This window comes from Canis aureus, chromosome 22 (assembly GCF_053574225.1).
Source record: "Canis aureus isolate CA01 chromosome 22, VMU_Caureus_v.1.0, whole genome shotgun sequence".
Lineage (NCBI taxonomy): Eukaryota > Metazoa > Chordata > Mammalia > Carnivora > Canidae > Canis > Canis aureus.
The window spans coordinates 29507134-29521263 of NC_135632.1; the positions used below are offsets into that span (position 1 = coordinate 29507134).

The window sequence follows — 14130 nt, forward strand, 5'->3', positions numbered from 1 at the left end:
ACAGGGGGAAGCCACAAATAGCTAGCAAAAGCAGTCAGTTGTTTAGAAGATAATGCTTCCTCCCCTTCCTCTTTCTCCTCTCCTCTTGGATCTCATCTCCCTCTCTCCTCACCTTCCCTGTTTGCCTCCATTCTTAACACCCACCCCTGAGTGGATGATGGAGGCTGGGAGCTACCTGTGAACCTAGTTTTTTTCAAAGAAACCTGAAGTCACCATAATAAAATATTGTGTAGGATCTTCTTCCACAGAATTCAAATGATTATCACAAGGGTCTTTATTCCAACTTTTGAAAACCCCCTTGCCAAAGACAGGGACTAATGATAGTAACAAATAAGTTATTTGTATATGGAGGGCTTTCCTGGCCCCTGAAAGCATGCAAGAGCAGAGTAAGTTGTGGTTGTGGCTAGTAGAGATGGAGAGAGAAAGCTAGTACAGTTGGACAGGGGAGCAGGGAGTTGAGGGCCACTTTGTGAGTGTTGACTCCAAGGGGAGAGTGGGTTCCATAGGGGCCTAGCTTCATTAGAGGTGTCTTCATGGGAAATATGTTTTGAACTGTAGTAAGCCTGCTAAATCTCAGCAGCATGGGCGAAGATTCAGAATCCAACATAAGTAGATTCATGGGCAGTTAGGATCATAGGTGTGCTGGTAATAAAAGCCACTATATGAGAAAGTGTGAGTAGGTCATGAGCCGGTGGAGTTGAGTGTATATATGTGGGAGCGGGGGTGGGGTGGGGCGGGGAGTGCTGGGAGGGGATACTTCTCAAATCTTCATCCAAGCGTGAGACAACAAGGGATTGGATTCGGAGGATCCAAAGTAATCGTGAGGCCAGCCAATGTGATTTCTTTGTAAGAACACCTGCTAAGACTTGGTAGCATATTAAAGATGGGGGAGTCCCCCCAGATCTTCTGTTTGGGAAGACTAAAACTGAAGGGATGATACAGGAGAAGGATCTGAAGAAAGATGATGACATGGTGGAGAAGTGGACACATTTTCGAAGGAAGTAAAGATAAAAGACTGAAACAGAAGTAAAGTGTCCCCTTTCTCCAGAGCAACTGTGTGAGGCACAGAGGGGTTAAGACGTCATTATGAGTCATTCACCAGGATCCCTTCACTTTCAAGGTGCTTCACAAGGTTTATGGAAGCCATTGGGGTGGGTTATCACATCTGAGAAAAATCCCTGATAAAGAGAAAAAGTTTTACAATTATATTCAAAATTATATTTTCTAAAGGTGTTTAATTAAGAGACTACCATTGGGATTCTCTTTCCAAAAGACTTAGACTGGGGAGGGGTGCCTGGCCAGCTCAGTCAGAAGAGCATCCAATTCTTGATCTTGGAGTTGTCAGTTCAAGCCCCACATTGGGTGTAGACATTACTTAAAAATATTTTTCTTTTTTTTCCGATTAATTTTTTTTTTTTTTTTAAAGAGAGAGTGTGCATGTGTGCTAGTGGAGGAGGGGGCAGGGTTAGAGAAACTCAAGCAGATTCTCCATTGAGCTGGATGCCTTGCGGGGCTGGATCCCACAACTCTGAATTCACTACCTGAACTGAAATCAGGAGGGGGGGTTGCTTAACCGACTTAACCCAGGTGCCCCCCCCCAAATAAAATCTTTTTTGAAAAAAATAAAAAGACTTAGACTCAAATAGACAAAGGGAGAACATCCATTTAGATCTGTCCTGTCCAAAGTGACAGCCACTAGCTATATATGGCTTTTGAGCACTTGATATGTGGCTAGTTGAAATTGAGATGCACTTACATATAAAATATACTCTGATTTTGAAGATTTGTTAGGAATCAAAGAATGTAAAATACACATTTTTTTCTATAGATTATATGGTGCAGCAAGAATATTTTGGACATAATGGATTAAATAAAAGTGTGTTGTTAAGATCCAATTTTACCGGTTACTTTTTACTTTAAAAAATGTGGCTACAGGAACATTTAAAATTATATAAACAGATTGCATTATATTTCTGTTGCACAGCAGTAAACTAGATTTACCAGGAATATACTTTTACTAGTCCCATTCACTTTAGGAAGCTCTTTGTTTAATTGTTAGGATTAAAATGCATTCATGCTGGAGCCTTTACCAATGATGATACGTTTGAGATCAAGCTGTTAGGAATTGGAATTTTTGTTTTCCTTTGCACATTCAATTAGGGACTGCTACCGAGTGGTTTTTTTTTTTTTTTTTTCCTCTCTTCAGATTTGTATTTAAATTCTCATTAGTTCACATATAGTGTAATATTGATTTCGGGAATAGAATTTAGTGATTTGTCATTTACATACAATACCCAGTGCTCATAACAGGTGTCCTCTTTAAGGTGTCCGCCCATCCCTCATCTAACCCACCCCCTTACCACCACCTCCATCAACCCTCAGTGTGTTTTCTACTGTTCAGAGTCTCTTATGGTCTGTTTTTTTTTTTTCTCTCTCTCTCTCTCTTTCATTCTCTTGTTTTGTTTTTTCTTTTCTAAAATGCAGTTATGACCGTTAATCTCTGGATAGCTATTTTTAATTATTTTCTTTTTTTTTAAATGGGAAACTGCACTGTTTTGGAAATAGTTAACCTCAGTACATTAGGAATTAATGTACAAAACAAACACCTCTCCAAAATCCTTAATCCATCCTGGCTGCTTACACCAGGAGTTGTGTTGCCTCAACAATTTGGAGCTGCTTTTTTGATGTAAACAGTATGGGTTAGGGCTCATGCCTTGGAATTTTTAAATAATAATGTGTGCTTTCTAATCCAAAAGGGAACAGTTAGTTCCCAGTTGGGGAATGTGAAGAGATCCTGGGGCCGGGGCTGGGCTGGGTAGCTGATGCACAGGGCCGCTTTGCTGTTCCCCAGAGAAGACAGGGCACAGTAACTGGCTTCTGTGGTAAAGAGGACAGTGTGCCCTAAGGGCAGTGTGTCCTCTCAATATTGGCTTCTTTGATGGCTGGGGACAAGTATTCAAAGGCGGTTGTGTAAATGCCACTAGAGGGGGCGACCCATAGCAACGTTTTCATACCTTACCTGTTCAGTAGCTTTCACTCTTTCGCCCTTTTTGTGTCTTGAATGAAGACTTTATTTAGGAGACTAAGACTTCTTGGGTTGACTGACTTCATCCATGGCCACAGACTCTGTCACTATAAACGTGTTCTCTTCCTGTGCTTTACAGATCATTAAAAAGCTGATAGAAAGAAAACAAGCCCAGATTCGAAAAGTATACCCTGGACTTTCCTGTTTCAAAGATGGAGTTCGACAGATCCCAATAGAAAGCATTCCTGGAATTAGTACGTACAGACCTTTTGTTCGAAGCAAAGTCTTTTGGTGATGCCATGAGATGTGTTTGAAACAATTGCCTGGGTGCAGCGATTTGGAGAGCTTTTTGCCTTGCCTGTCTCCATCTGTGGTGTTTGTAGTCTTAAGAAGGGAGGATGTGCTTTCCCTTTGTCTTTTCTCTACTCAGTGCAAACAAATCAAGGAGAACATAGATGACCCCGTCTCATAGCTGTTAATATCCATCATTTTTTTCAGAGATGGCTATGTATAGCCTGGGGGGAAGTCCACTTTTACAAATGGGGAAATTGAGTTGCAGAATGGTTAAGTCCTTTGACCTCAAAGAGCACATGGCCTGCAGCTGTCAGAATGAGAAGCAGAGGCATGCTACTCTGCAAACCTGTTACTGTTTGCATCCTTGCTCATCGCTGTCATCGTTGCAGCCTGCACAGGCCCCTGCTTGGCCAGATTACTCTCTCCACATTTCGAAAAAAGATGATTGGAAAACATATCATTTGTTTGGAGTTCCTTATTTTCGAGTAGTTTCCCCAAGGGTTCTTACCTGTGAGTGTTAGAGATGAATCTTCTTTGATGAAAATATGTAATATAGCTGTTTTTGAAAGCTATTGAGTAGCCACACTTCCATTTCAAATCCGGGATCTTCTAGTATATTGAAGATTTAATACACGACACAAAACCAAACACACTACAGTTCTCCAGAAAAAAAATAAGACCCTATTTGGGCAAGTGATATTCCTTCAATATGATAGCTACCCTATAACAGATCTTACTTTTACTTCTAGACCTAGAAATTTCACTTCCCCTATATTATCCCTGTTAAGGGCAGAATAGCTGTCATATTGCTGAATGCCTATGTGTGCGAGGCATTCTTCTGTTTAGTTTTTTACATACATCCACTCTTCTCAAAAGGAATGACGGCATCTAATCTTTAGAGTTCTGCCTTATAGGTTGATAAATTATAGAGGCGAATTGTTAAGTATCTTATCTAGGATAAATTAGCATTTTTTTTTTAAAGTTTCTGCTTGCTTTTTTTTTTTTAAGACTTTTATTTATGCATGAGAGACAGAGAGAGAGAGAGAGAGAGAGAGGGAAAGGCAGAGACACAGGCAGAGGGAGAAGCAGGCTCCATGCAGGGAGCCCCACGCGGGACTCGATCCTGGGTCTCCAGGATCAGGCCTTGGGCTGAAGGCGGTGCCAAACCGCTGAGCCACTGGGGCTGCCCCAATAAATTAGCTTTTAAGGAGAGAGCAAGAAATCAAGTCCAGGTCGATTGGACTTAGGCTGTGTTTTCTTTCTGCTGCACTAAGCCATCTTCTATTAAAAGCAGGGTCTTTGCCAAATAAAACAGAGACCGGGACAAAGTTTGTCCTAACCTAAAAATAACGGTTTAATTCTTTCACCTGGTGATTAGCAAAAAATGTTGATTTAGAGTTTAAAATATACATACACCCCCAGTCCTGGATGTCTTTGTTTTTTTATGCTTTCCTCTGAAAAGTTGGGAGTTCCTGCTTTAAAAAACACTAACAGAAAGTGCTGTTGGCCGTCTTGGAAATGTTTCACGCTGCTAACTGTAGAAGGAAGTAACTAATTGCAGTTGATTTCTGTCTCTTCCCAGAAATAGACTTTTACTGAGGCATGCCTATAATTTATCTTATTTTTGATAAGTATTTTGTTATTCTCTTGACCAAAAGCAGTTCTCATTTAGTGTTTAATTTCGTTGATATATAGGAGAGACAGGCTGGAAGCCGAGTGGAAAAGAGAAAAGGTAAGTAAGATGGGTGAGAGGACATGAAGGGAAGTGATTTTTCTTTCCTCTCAGCACCTTAGAGGAAGTGGGCAAGCTGCATGTAATCACCCATTACAGCACTTGCTACGTTTCAGTTTTCGTTAAAAAATTCTGGGATGGTTCCCATTTTAGGTTTTTGTAAAAATAAGCGGAATAGGAATCCCCTGGCAAGAGGGCAAAAAACTAATCATTGTTCCCTGTTGTTACTCTTTCCTTTCAAGTAAAGAGCCCAAAGACCCTGACCAGCTTTACAGCACGCTCAAGAGCATCCTCCAGCAGGTGAAGGTGGGTGTTTTCTTTTCATTCACTTCATGCAGATATTTTTGAAATGATTTCCCACATGGAATTTCCATATTAGATACCTTACTTTTTTCTTTACTCAAGAGCCATCAAAGCGCTTGGCCCTTCATGGAACCTGTGAAGAGAACAGAAGCTCCGGGATATTATGAAGTTATAAGGTTCCCCATGGGTAATGCCATTAACCTTTTCTAAGTATAGATGTAACACTCTCTGGATGGCGGTGTGGGGGACAAAATGTTGCTGAGGTTGATTGGTGCTCTTCTGTTGTAGGGTAGGGTGTGTGCTGGGTGGTGGGATTCCTGCACCCACTGAGGGGCAGTGGTATATAGCAGAGTCATAAAGGACAGGTGGGTGGCTGTGTTGTTTAGATGTGCCTGCAGCCGACAGCGACAGCACTGGAGGCAGACAGCCCAGGTGGGGAACTGCACGCAGCACGAGATGTGAAGCCGGCTGTTTGGACAGAACTTTGTTTCTGTTCTACCTGATGGGTTGCAAATGGAAGACTTTAGGTTATCGTCCTGATGTATTTTGAGCCCTTTGAGGGTCTTTAAAAGCGATACAAACAAAGTTGGATTAAGCTGCTTGCCTGCTGTACTAGTGGAGGGAGAAAGTCTAGTAACTCAGTTCTCGATTTTCCATGCTCTTGATGGATACTATTAGTGTCACTATTTATACTCCCTTTAAAAGCTTTGTTCCACATCCAATACCAGACAAACAAAAAATTCCTTTAGAAATGTAGAGTTGTGGAATTTGCTGCTGTGCCGACCCATGCTAAAGTGATTAATTGAAGTAATTGAGCATCCGATTAAACTAGTTCGGCATTGTGTAGATGACAGACAACTAGCTGAAATGTTTTCAGTCAGTGGTGTGGCCATTATTTTGGAGACAGCCTGTGTCTTCTGTTCCTTTTCTACTTGTAGTCTGTTCTTGGTACTAAGAAGGTTTTAAAATCTGAAAGGAAGAACAAAAGGGATACTTTAGCTCCCTGATAAGAGAGTTATTTGTAGGTGTTTTCGATAGCATTAATTTTCACATGAATGTTCTATAGAGTCATTATAATGGTTTTGGTAGTCTGTACTCCATAAAGTGGACCCACACCCATATACTTTTCTCTTTTCTCTCTGCCTTCTCTTTATTTCAGTTATGAAAACTGAAGTGTGAGGGTTGAGTGAGTCTAGAATTCGGAATGGAAGAGAGTTTGGGGAATTTTCTTTTCTCTTTTTCCTTTCTTAAAGGTTTTATTTTTAAGTAGTTTCTATACCCAAAACAGTCGCTCGAACTCACAGCCCTGAGAGATCAAGGGTTGCAGGTCCTGCTGACTGAGCCAGTCACATGGCCCTCAGTGTTTTGTATCATGTAAAAAATGTGTTAAAACTCTTTATGCCCATTTCCAAACTTAAGTTAACTGACCTTTGCATCCTCATCCCCTGGACCGTCTCAGCTTCTCTTAATGAAACTCTCATAGGAGGTTGTATGATTCTGGGGAGAATAACTAGCTTTCAGCCCTGCTCATGTACACTGTGAAGACCTGCAAAGGTAGGTCCAGAAGGTCTTGTCTGTCATCGCCTACTCTCAGCCTGCTTTCTGGAAGTGTTTTGCTTGGTCCAGCCTGGGAAGAGTATGAGCCTCTCCAGTTGGATACCACCTATGTGCATAGCTGAATGCTCATGAGGGGAATGTCAGCCCCTTTGAGCAAGACCAGTGGTGGACTGAGGTGTGTTCTAGACATAGTTAATTAAAACAGTGGACGGTGCTGTTTAGGGGAGCAATAATATTTTTCTTTGGGTGCCTTTAGGTGCTGCTGAGTGACATGTGTAGTCTTGCCCTTACGATAGTCATGTTTTTGAGAACAAGATTGACAAAACAGTAATTTTACTTTCCTCCATTATTGCCTTCTCAGCTTTTTCTAAAATATTTTTCTTCTCTTTTTCTTGTGCTCTCAAAAACTCTTTTTCTCCCATATGAATGAGGTCTAACTTGTGTCATTTGGGGAATCTCATTCAGAACATTGTCTGAATAGTTTAGCCCAAGCTTGTCTTCTTACCATGCATGGATTGCTACACAGGGTTTTCCTGTTTATCCAGAACTCCTGGGTTGGTGGGAGGGATGAAGGTAGAATAATTTAATGAGTAGAATAGTTTTATGGAGACATACGTGGTATCACTGATAATTAATCACCTTTTTAAACCCATGTCATTTGATCAGCTAAGCCCTCCAATAAAGCTAGAGGAGAAGGATGTTATTTGTAACTTAATAGAATAGAAATATAGAAAGGAAATATGCAATATGCAGAATAGATTGTAATTATTCTGAAAGATCCAAAAACTTCTATGACTCTCATTTTGTTTCTGCTATATTTTAGGCTCTCCCCAGCTCTTACTTCCTCTCTTCCGGTTAATAGCTTGAAAGCTTTTGGATAAACATCTTTGTATTTATTCTTTTTTTCCCCTTTTGGTTATATAGCTCTTTATATATTGGACAGCATATCTTAAGTGGTAGGCATGTAGGTGGTAAGGTAAATATCTAACTTTACCTGGAGAGGCACAATTAATTTCATTGCTCTTTTTTTCATTTTATAAGAAGACATCTTATTCTCATTCACAGTGAGGTGAGACATCTAGTGGGTTATTTGCTGAGCCTTTATAAAGTATCTTAACACTTGCCAATTTATCTCACCTTCCAAACTGTTGTAGTTAGAGAAGAAAGATAATTAAAAGTTGTACTTACAGATGTGATGGCATACCACTACCCAAGAGAAGCTTTAGTCAAAGGCAAAAGTACACATTTCCCATTTTTTCTTTGGTGTTTTATGGTAGATTTAAGATTTTGATGTAAATGAATTCTCCCCATTTTTGGATGTTGCACATAAATTTATATATTTCACTAACAGATGACCCTGATGTATTTAGTAAGTTTCTTTCCTTCTAGAAAATTTGATAATATAGTGGGAATTGGGGTTATTGGTAGAGGTGTTTCTTTAGTAATTTTGACTTATTTTTCCATGCACAGTTAATATAATTTTTAATGACAGAACCAGACTTAGAGACAGGTAGGGACCAATAACTAAGTGAATGTTAGTATCTTCTTTTTTAAGATTTTATTTATAATTTTTAAAAAAGATTTATTTATTTATTTGAGAGAGATATAGAGAACTAGAGCCAGAGGAGAAGCTGAGGGTGAGGGAGCAAGAGAGAAATAGACCCCGGCTGAGCGGGAAGCCTGATACAGAGCTCCATCCCAGGACTCTGAGATCATGACCTGAGCTGAAACCAAGAGGTGGTGACATAACTGAGCCACCCAGGTGCCCCTGTTCATATGAGAGAGGAGAGGGAGAGTGTGTGCACATGGGGGGAGGTGCAGAGGGGAAAAGAGAGAGAGAGAGAGAGAGAGAATGAATCTCAAACAGGCTCCACCCTCAGCGCAGAACCTGACGTAGTGCTCAATCCTATAACCCTGAGATCATGACCTGAGCTGGATTCAAGAGTTGGACACTTAACTGAGCCACCCAGGCACACCCAAATGTTAACATTTTTTAATCTTTATGGAATTCTTTATCAGTTCTAAGAGTGAGGAGTAAACAAGCTCCAGAATATTCTTACAAGTTTAGATAAAGTACTGTTTTCATTTGTAAAACAACTTAAAGCAAATAAATATACTGGGGAAATATTTTTATAATAGTCTCTCAAGGCTTACTTGCTTTAGAAAATAAATTGTTTGTGATTTTTTTTTTTTTTTTTTTTTTTACTGCCTGTGATTCTTATTTCATGGACAGAGCATGAAACTAAATTCATTTGAACTATTTCATATGCAAGAATACTGTTTTATCTGTAGACTTATTTATGATCAGTTTTTCTACTTTAGTTCTGTCTCTACAGCACCAAAACTGTGAATTTAATGAAACAAACTCAGTCTTATTGTTTGGATTTAAGTAATGAAACGATTCAGACAAATGTTCCACCTGCTGTACTCCGTGTGGATAGAGCCTCTTCTGTATAATTCTGAATGAATAGCTAACAGTGCTCAGTTTATACTTTTCGCTGCTAATCTACTTAGCTTCCTTGTGCTGAATAGGGGATTGGGCCAGATGACTAATAATGGTCCCTTCAATGTGAAAATGCTGTGATTTTACACAAGAAGCCTTCACAACAGAAACAACATAAGATTTAAGAACTGTTGCCTTGATCCTATGAACGTCTCCTAAGGGAGGGCATTGGGATGGTAAAAATGTAGCCAAACTGATGACATACATTTCTCTCCCTGTCTCCCTTTTGTCAACTGGTGTTTAAAAAGGAGTCAAAGATTGCTAATATTTTTTTTTCCTGTGCAGATCTGAAAACCATGAGTGAACGGCTCAAGAATAGGTACTACGTGTCTAAGAAATTATTCATGGCAGACTTACAGCGAGTCTTTACCAATTGCAAAGAGTACAACCCCCCTGAGAGTGAATACTACAAATGTGCCAATATCCTGGAGAAATTCTTCTTCAGTAAAATTAAGGAAGCTGGATTAATTGACAAGTAACTTTTTCCCCCTCTGCTTCTTAGAAACTCATCAAGCAGTGTGCCTAAAGCAAGGTTGTTTAGTTTTATAAAGAATTGGACATGATGTATTGAAGATACTTGTAAATGTAATAATTAGCACTTTGGAAAAACAAACAAAAAAACCTCTTAGCTTTTCAGATATGTATTTAAAGTGAAGTCATAGAACATTTTTATTTTATGGAATAGATTTTAATCTATTTACTACTATTAATGTAAATTTTCTATGGCATGTCCATTAGCTGAATATTCAATAATAGATGATCAGGGGTTTCCTCAAAACCTGTGTATGAGGAAATTGCACATAGTACCAAGATTTGGGGGAATGCAGAAACCTTTCAGACCATGAATGTTTCCATTTTTTTCTAATGGAATGTGAGAGTTTATTTTTATTTTATTCTGAAGGACTTTAAGGAAGGGATACATGATAAAGCCTGTAAAAGGTGAAATATGTGATGTTTGAAGTCTCATTGTAGACATTTTATATATATATTTTTAAAAACACTCATCTAGATGAGGTGCTTTGAGCAGTTCTGAAAAATGCAGTTCCGGAAAAGCAACTGCCTTGATTCCTAAGGAAGAAATTCTAAATAATGCAAACTTTTTTATAAGCATCTGGGTTTTTGATAATTCTGTCTACTTACAATAAACTTGTGAGCACATAACCACTATTTTAATAATTATTTTCTGTACACAAATGTGTAATATTATATTTGACTTTGCTTATGCAGGCCATAAGTTCCAAAAGGCAATCTCCTGATGCACAGAGGCATATGTTTAAAAACACTTGAGATTGAATCAACATGCTTTAATAAGAAAAGATGCATAATCTACATATGTATCAAATTTGGTGAATCCTTGTTCTAACGAATAAGGATTTTTTTCTCCTTTTCTATGATATACACAACCCCACTGATAATGTATTAAGTGAACATTTTTCCTTTTCCATCTCCAGATTATATTCATTGTCTGAGGTGAATTAAATCACCAAAATTTGCTGTCAGTATTTTAACACCTACATTGGAAGACAGACCCAGGGTAATATCCCACTAAAGTCCATCATGCAACCTTATTAACTGGTCTTGGGATTCCGGCTTAGTGCTTGGGTTTATTTCCTGATTAACACTACATAGAAAAGTGGGACATCTGCCATCCCAACTCTGGGAGAACCAACTAATATCAAACAAATGAAGGCCATTTTGATGGTCTTTGACACTAATTTTTATGATACAAATTTATAAACTGATTTTTGTAAAGGACTAGGTTTTAAAAGTATATTTAACTTGATGTTTTCTATCAGCATAAATGAATTAAAATGATCATTTAATAGTTGTTAAAAACAGTTGCCAGAGATAATCTGCAAGAAGGAAGAAAATCTGCAAATAGCTGTTAAGTGGGAAGTATTATGTTTTTAAGATGTAAGATATTCAGAATGCTCACACTGAAAATTGCCTCAACTTTTTTAAGTATAAGAAACCACCCTGAGTGGCATCTAGATTTCTAATGAAGAATGATGATACAGTTTGGATTAAGTATCTTGGACTGGTTTTAAACAGTGCTTTGTACTGAATCTGCTGAAGCATCTGTCCAGCTTGGTATCCTGTGAAAGTTTGTTATTTTCTGGGTAGACATTCTTATAGAGTATTGTCTTTAAAATCAGATTGTCTCTTCTATATTGAAAGCATTTTTATGTTTTCTAATTTAAAAATTAATATTTTCTTATAGATATTGTGCAATAAAGCTGAAGTAGGATGTGTGGTTTTTGCAAATGCTTTAACAGCGGATAAAATTTTACATTTGTAAAATTAATATATTGTACTGGTACAACATAGTTTTAAATTATATTTTAAAAAGCTCTCAGTTTGGTGTTGTGTTTTCTTCTTCTAGCCCATTAAATTTAACAGGGCAAGTGTATGATCTGGTTGATGACCATCGACTATGTCCATAATTCTTAGATTTTAGGCGTCTTGTTGAAGATGTTTAGAATTGTTGCGCTTGTTAGAAGTTTCATAAGAATTCACAGCCCCACCAGTGAGAAAAGTTCATGAGACACTTGAGTGTGTCTGTGTTTTTTGGGTGGTCCACTGTGCATCTTGCCCACTGTCATTCATTAAACAAAAAAAAATCCCAGTGAAAGAAGAGTGTTATTGGTTTAGAAATTAAAGTTTTTTCCCAGTTTTTCTACTGTGCATCTGTGAAATAGATCAATGAAGACATAAGAAATACAGCTGATTCTTACATATTTCATAAAGAGCTTATAATGTCATTCAAAATGCTGACTGCATGAAGGAATACTGTATCCTGTTGGGAGTATGAGAGAACCCACCAAAGAATACTTTTTCTTTCTGAATCCTGAACCAAGTGAGAAGTCAAAAGAATAAGGCATATGATGGCAAAAATATCTTTATTAATAATAAAATGGACATTGGAGAATATGGCTTATATATCTGTGGGAAATGGGACTAATATGGAACCGATGAATGTGATTGGCTCACCAATAGCTTTGCACCTTCCCCTCCAAGGGCAGGGCCTTTGCCATTAAATTTAGTGCATAGCCAACAACAATGGTGCTCTCTGAAGGAAGGCCCACTCTGAAGAGGCACAGGTGAGGGAGCAGCCATACAGGGCAGTCCAGGGCCTAAATGTAACTCAATTAGGTAAGTCCCTTACAGGGGAGGGATAAATAAGGCAGAGGGAAGCCACAGGGTGATGTCCCTCCTTCTAAGAAATGTAAACATCTGGATTGTAGAATATGTCTCCTTTCCACTCCATTCCCGTATATTCATATAAAACATTGCTATAAAGTTGTATTATTCAACACATGTAAAAACTGGTTGTATTCATTAGAATAGTGAAAAGAAGACTTGGAGGTTTTCATATTACCTAGAAGTGAAATTTAGAATTATGAAACCTAAGAAGTAGAAACAAGATCAGACTGAGGCACTCTGGACAGGTTAATAACGTATCACTGCTTTTAGCTGATATTCTTCAGACCAACCTCACTATTTTAAGAGATTCTAAGAGCTATATAAGGCAGGGTTGTGGAAGGCAGCCTGTGGTCTTTTCCATATTGTACTGGACTGGTCTGTTCCAGCCCTCATTAATTAGCAATCTCCTCTTAGCAAAGTAGAAATGATACTTTGGAGGGAGGGCTTCAACAAAGTAGAGAAGATGCTGAGAGGAGGTGAGAGAACACCCATAAGTGTCATGAAAAGCTTTCTAATGTAGTTTATTTATGCCTTGGTTTTTTTATGGGAGTATCTTTACTTTTTTTTGTGGAAAAAAGCTAACAAAGCTAGAGATTTTCTCTGCGTTTATTAGAAAGTAGTATATTTCAACAAGGCAGAGAAAAGCAAGGAAACCAAAAGGCAGTGTTCCTACTCTTTCTTGTTATTGGGAAGTCCAATACAACCTTGGTAGAATTAGTTTAAAAAGATGAGAAACTACATGTCTAATTTGTATATATACGTGTGTATGTATAATCTAAGCTGAATCGAAGGTTGTCAGTTTTAACTGATGAAGGTTTGAAGTTCTTTAAGAGAAATCCCTTGGAGAATTTGTTGGAAGGTAGGGACCTTCTCAAAGTCATGCACATGTTCATGCATATGCACTTTCTGCATATCACCTTTCTAAAATTCATTGGTCTCTGTTATTTGCTCTTTGTTAACCACCCACTTTCTACAGTTAAGAGATGGGTATCCTATTTATGCTTAAAATATCTAAGAACAGAAAATCTGCCCTTTTCCCCCAACAGAGCAGTCCAGCAACAGAATAAGCAAAGGGCTATAAGAAAGTGCTTAAGTTTGGTTAATGTTGATTATTTTAAAGAGTTGAAGAGAATACACACATGGTTTATATAGATTTTGTGATCAAGTTCTAATTCAGATTTTCCCCTCCATACAATGCTATTAATTCAGTGTGCCAGCACGGTTCTACTCAACACACTCACTTGTACAGCTGTAGCTTGTTTTGTGGTAAACTCAACATTCCTCCTATATTTTTAACATTAAAAAAGAAATTGAAGTATAATGAACATAAACATGCAATACACAGTATCATACAAAACACGTATAATACAATAGAATATACAGGTCTCAGGTATAAGGAAAAAGGAGTATTAATCTTACACAAACTCTTTCGAAAAGATGTGGGAAGACTTCTGAAATCATTTTATGAGATCAATATTGTTATCCTGATATTGAAGCCAGGAAAAAAAAATT

General features: G+C 38.2%; 1 protein-coding gene across 5 annotated transcripts in view; it reads left to right on the plus strand.

Annotated features, from left to right (window-relative positions):
- KAT2B (lysine acetyltransferase 2B) overlaps positions 1-11770 on the plus strand; it is a 99993-nt gene extending 88223 nt beyond the window's left edge. For all 5 annotated transcript variants that reach the window (XM_077865354.1, XM_077865358.1, XM_077865355.1 and 2 more), the window contains 5 exons: positions 3165-3279; positions 5015-5051; positions 5294-5357; positions 5457-5541; positions 9700-11770. In XM_077865354.1, coding sequence (XP_077721480.1) covers positions 3165-3279; positions 5015-5051; positions 5294-5357; positions 5457-5541; positions 9700-9893 — 495 coding nt within the window. In that variant the 3' untranslated portion in view covers positions 9894-11770. The remainder of the gene's footprint in view (positions 1-3164; positions 3280-5014; positions 5052-5293; positions 5358-5456; positions 5542-9699) is intronic.
- The last annotated feature ends 2360 nt before the right edge of the window (positions 11771-14130 follow it).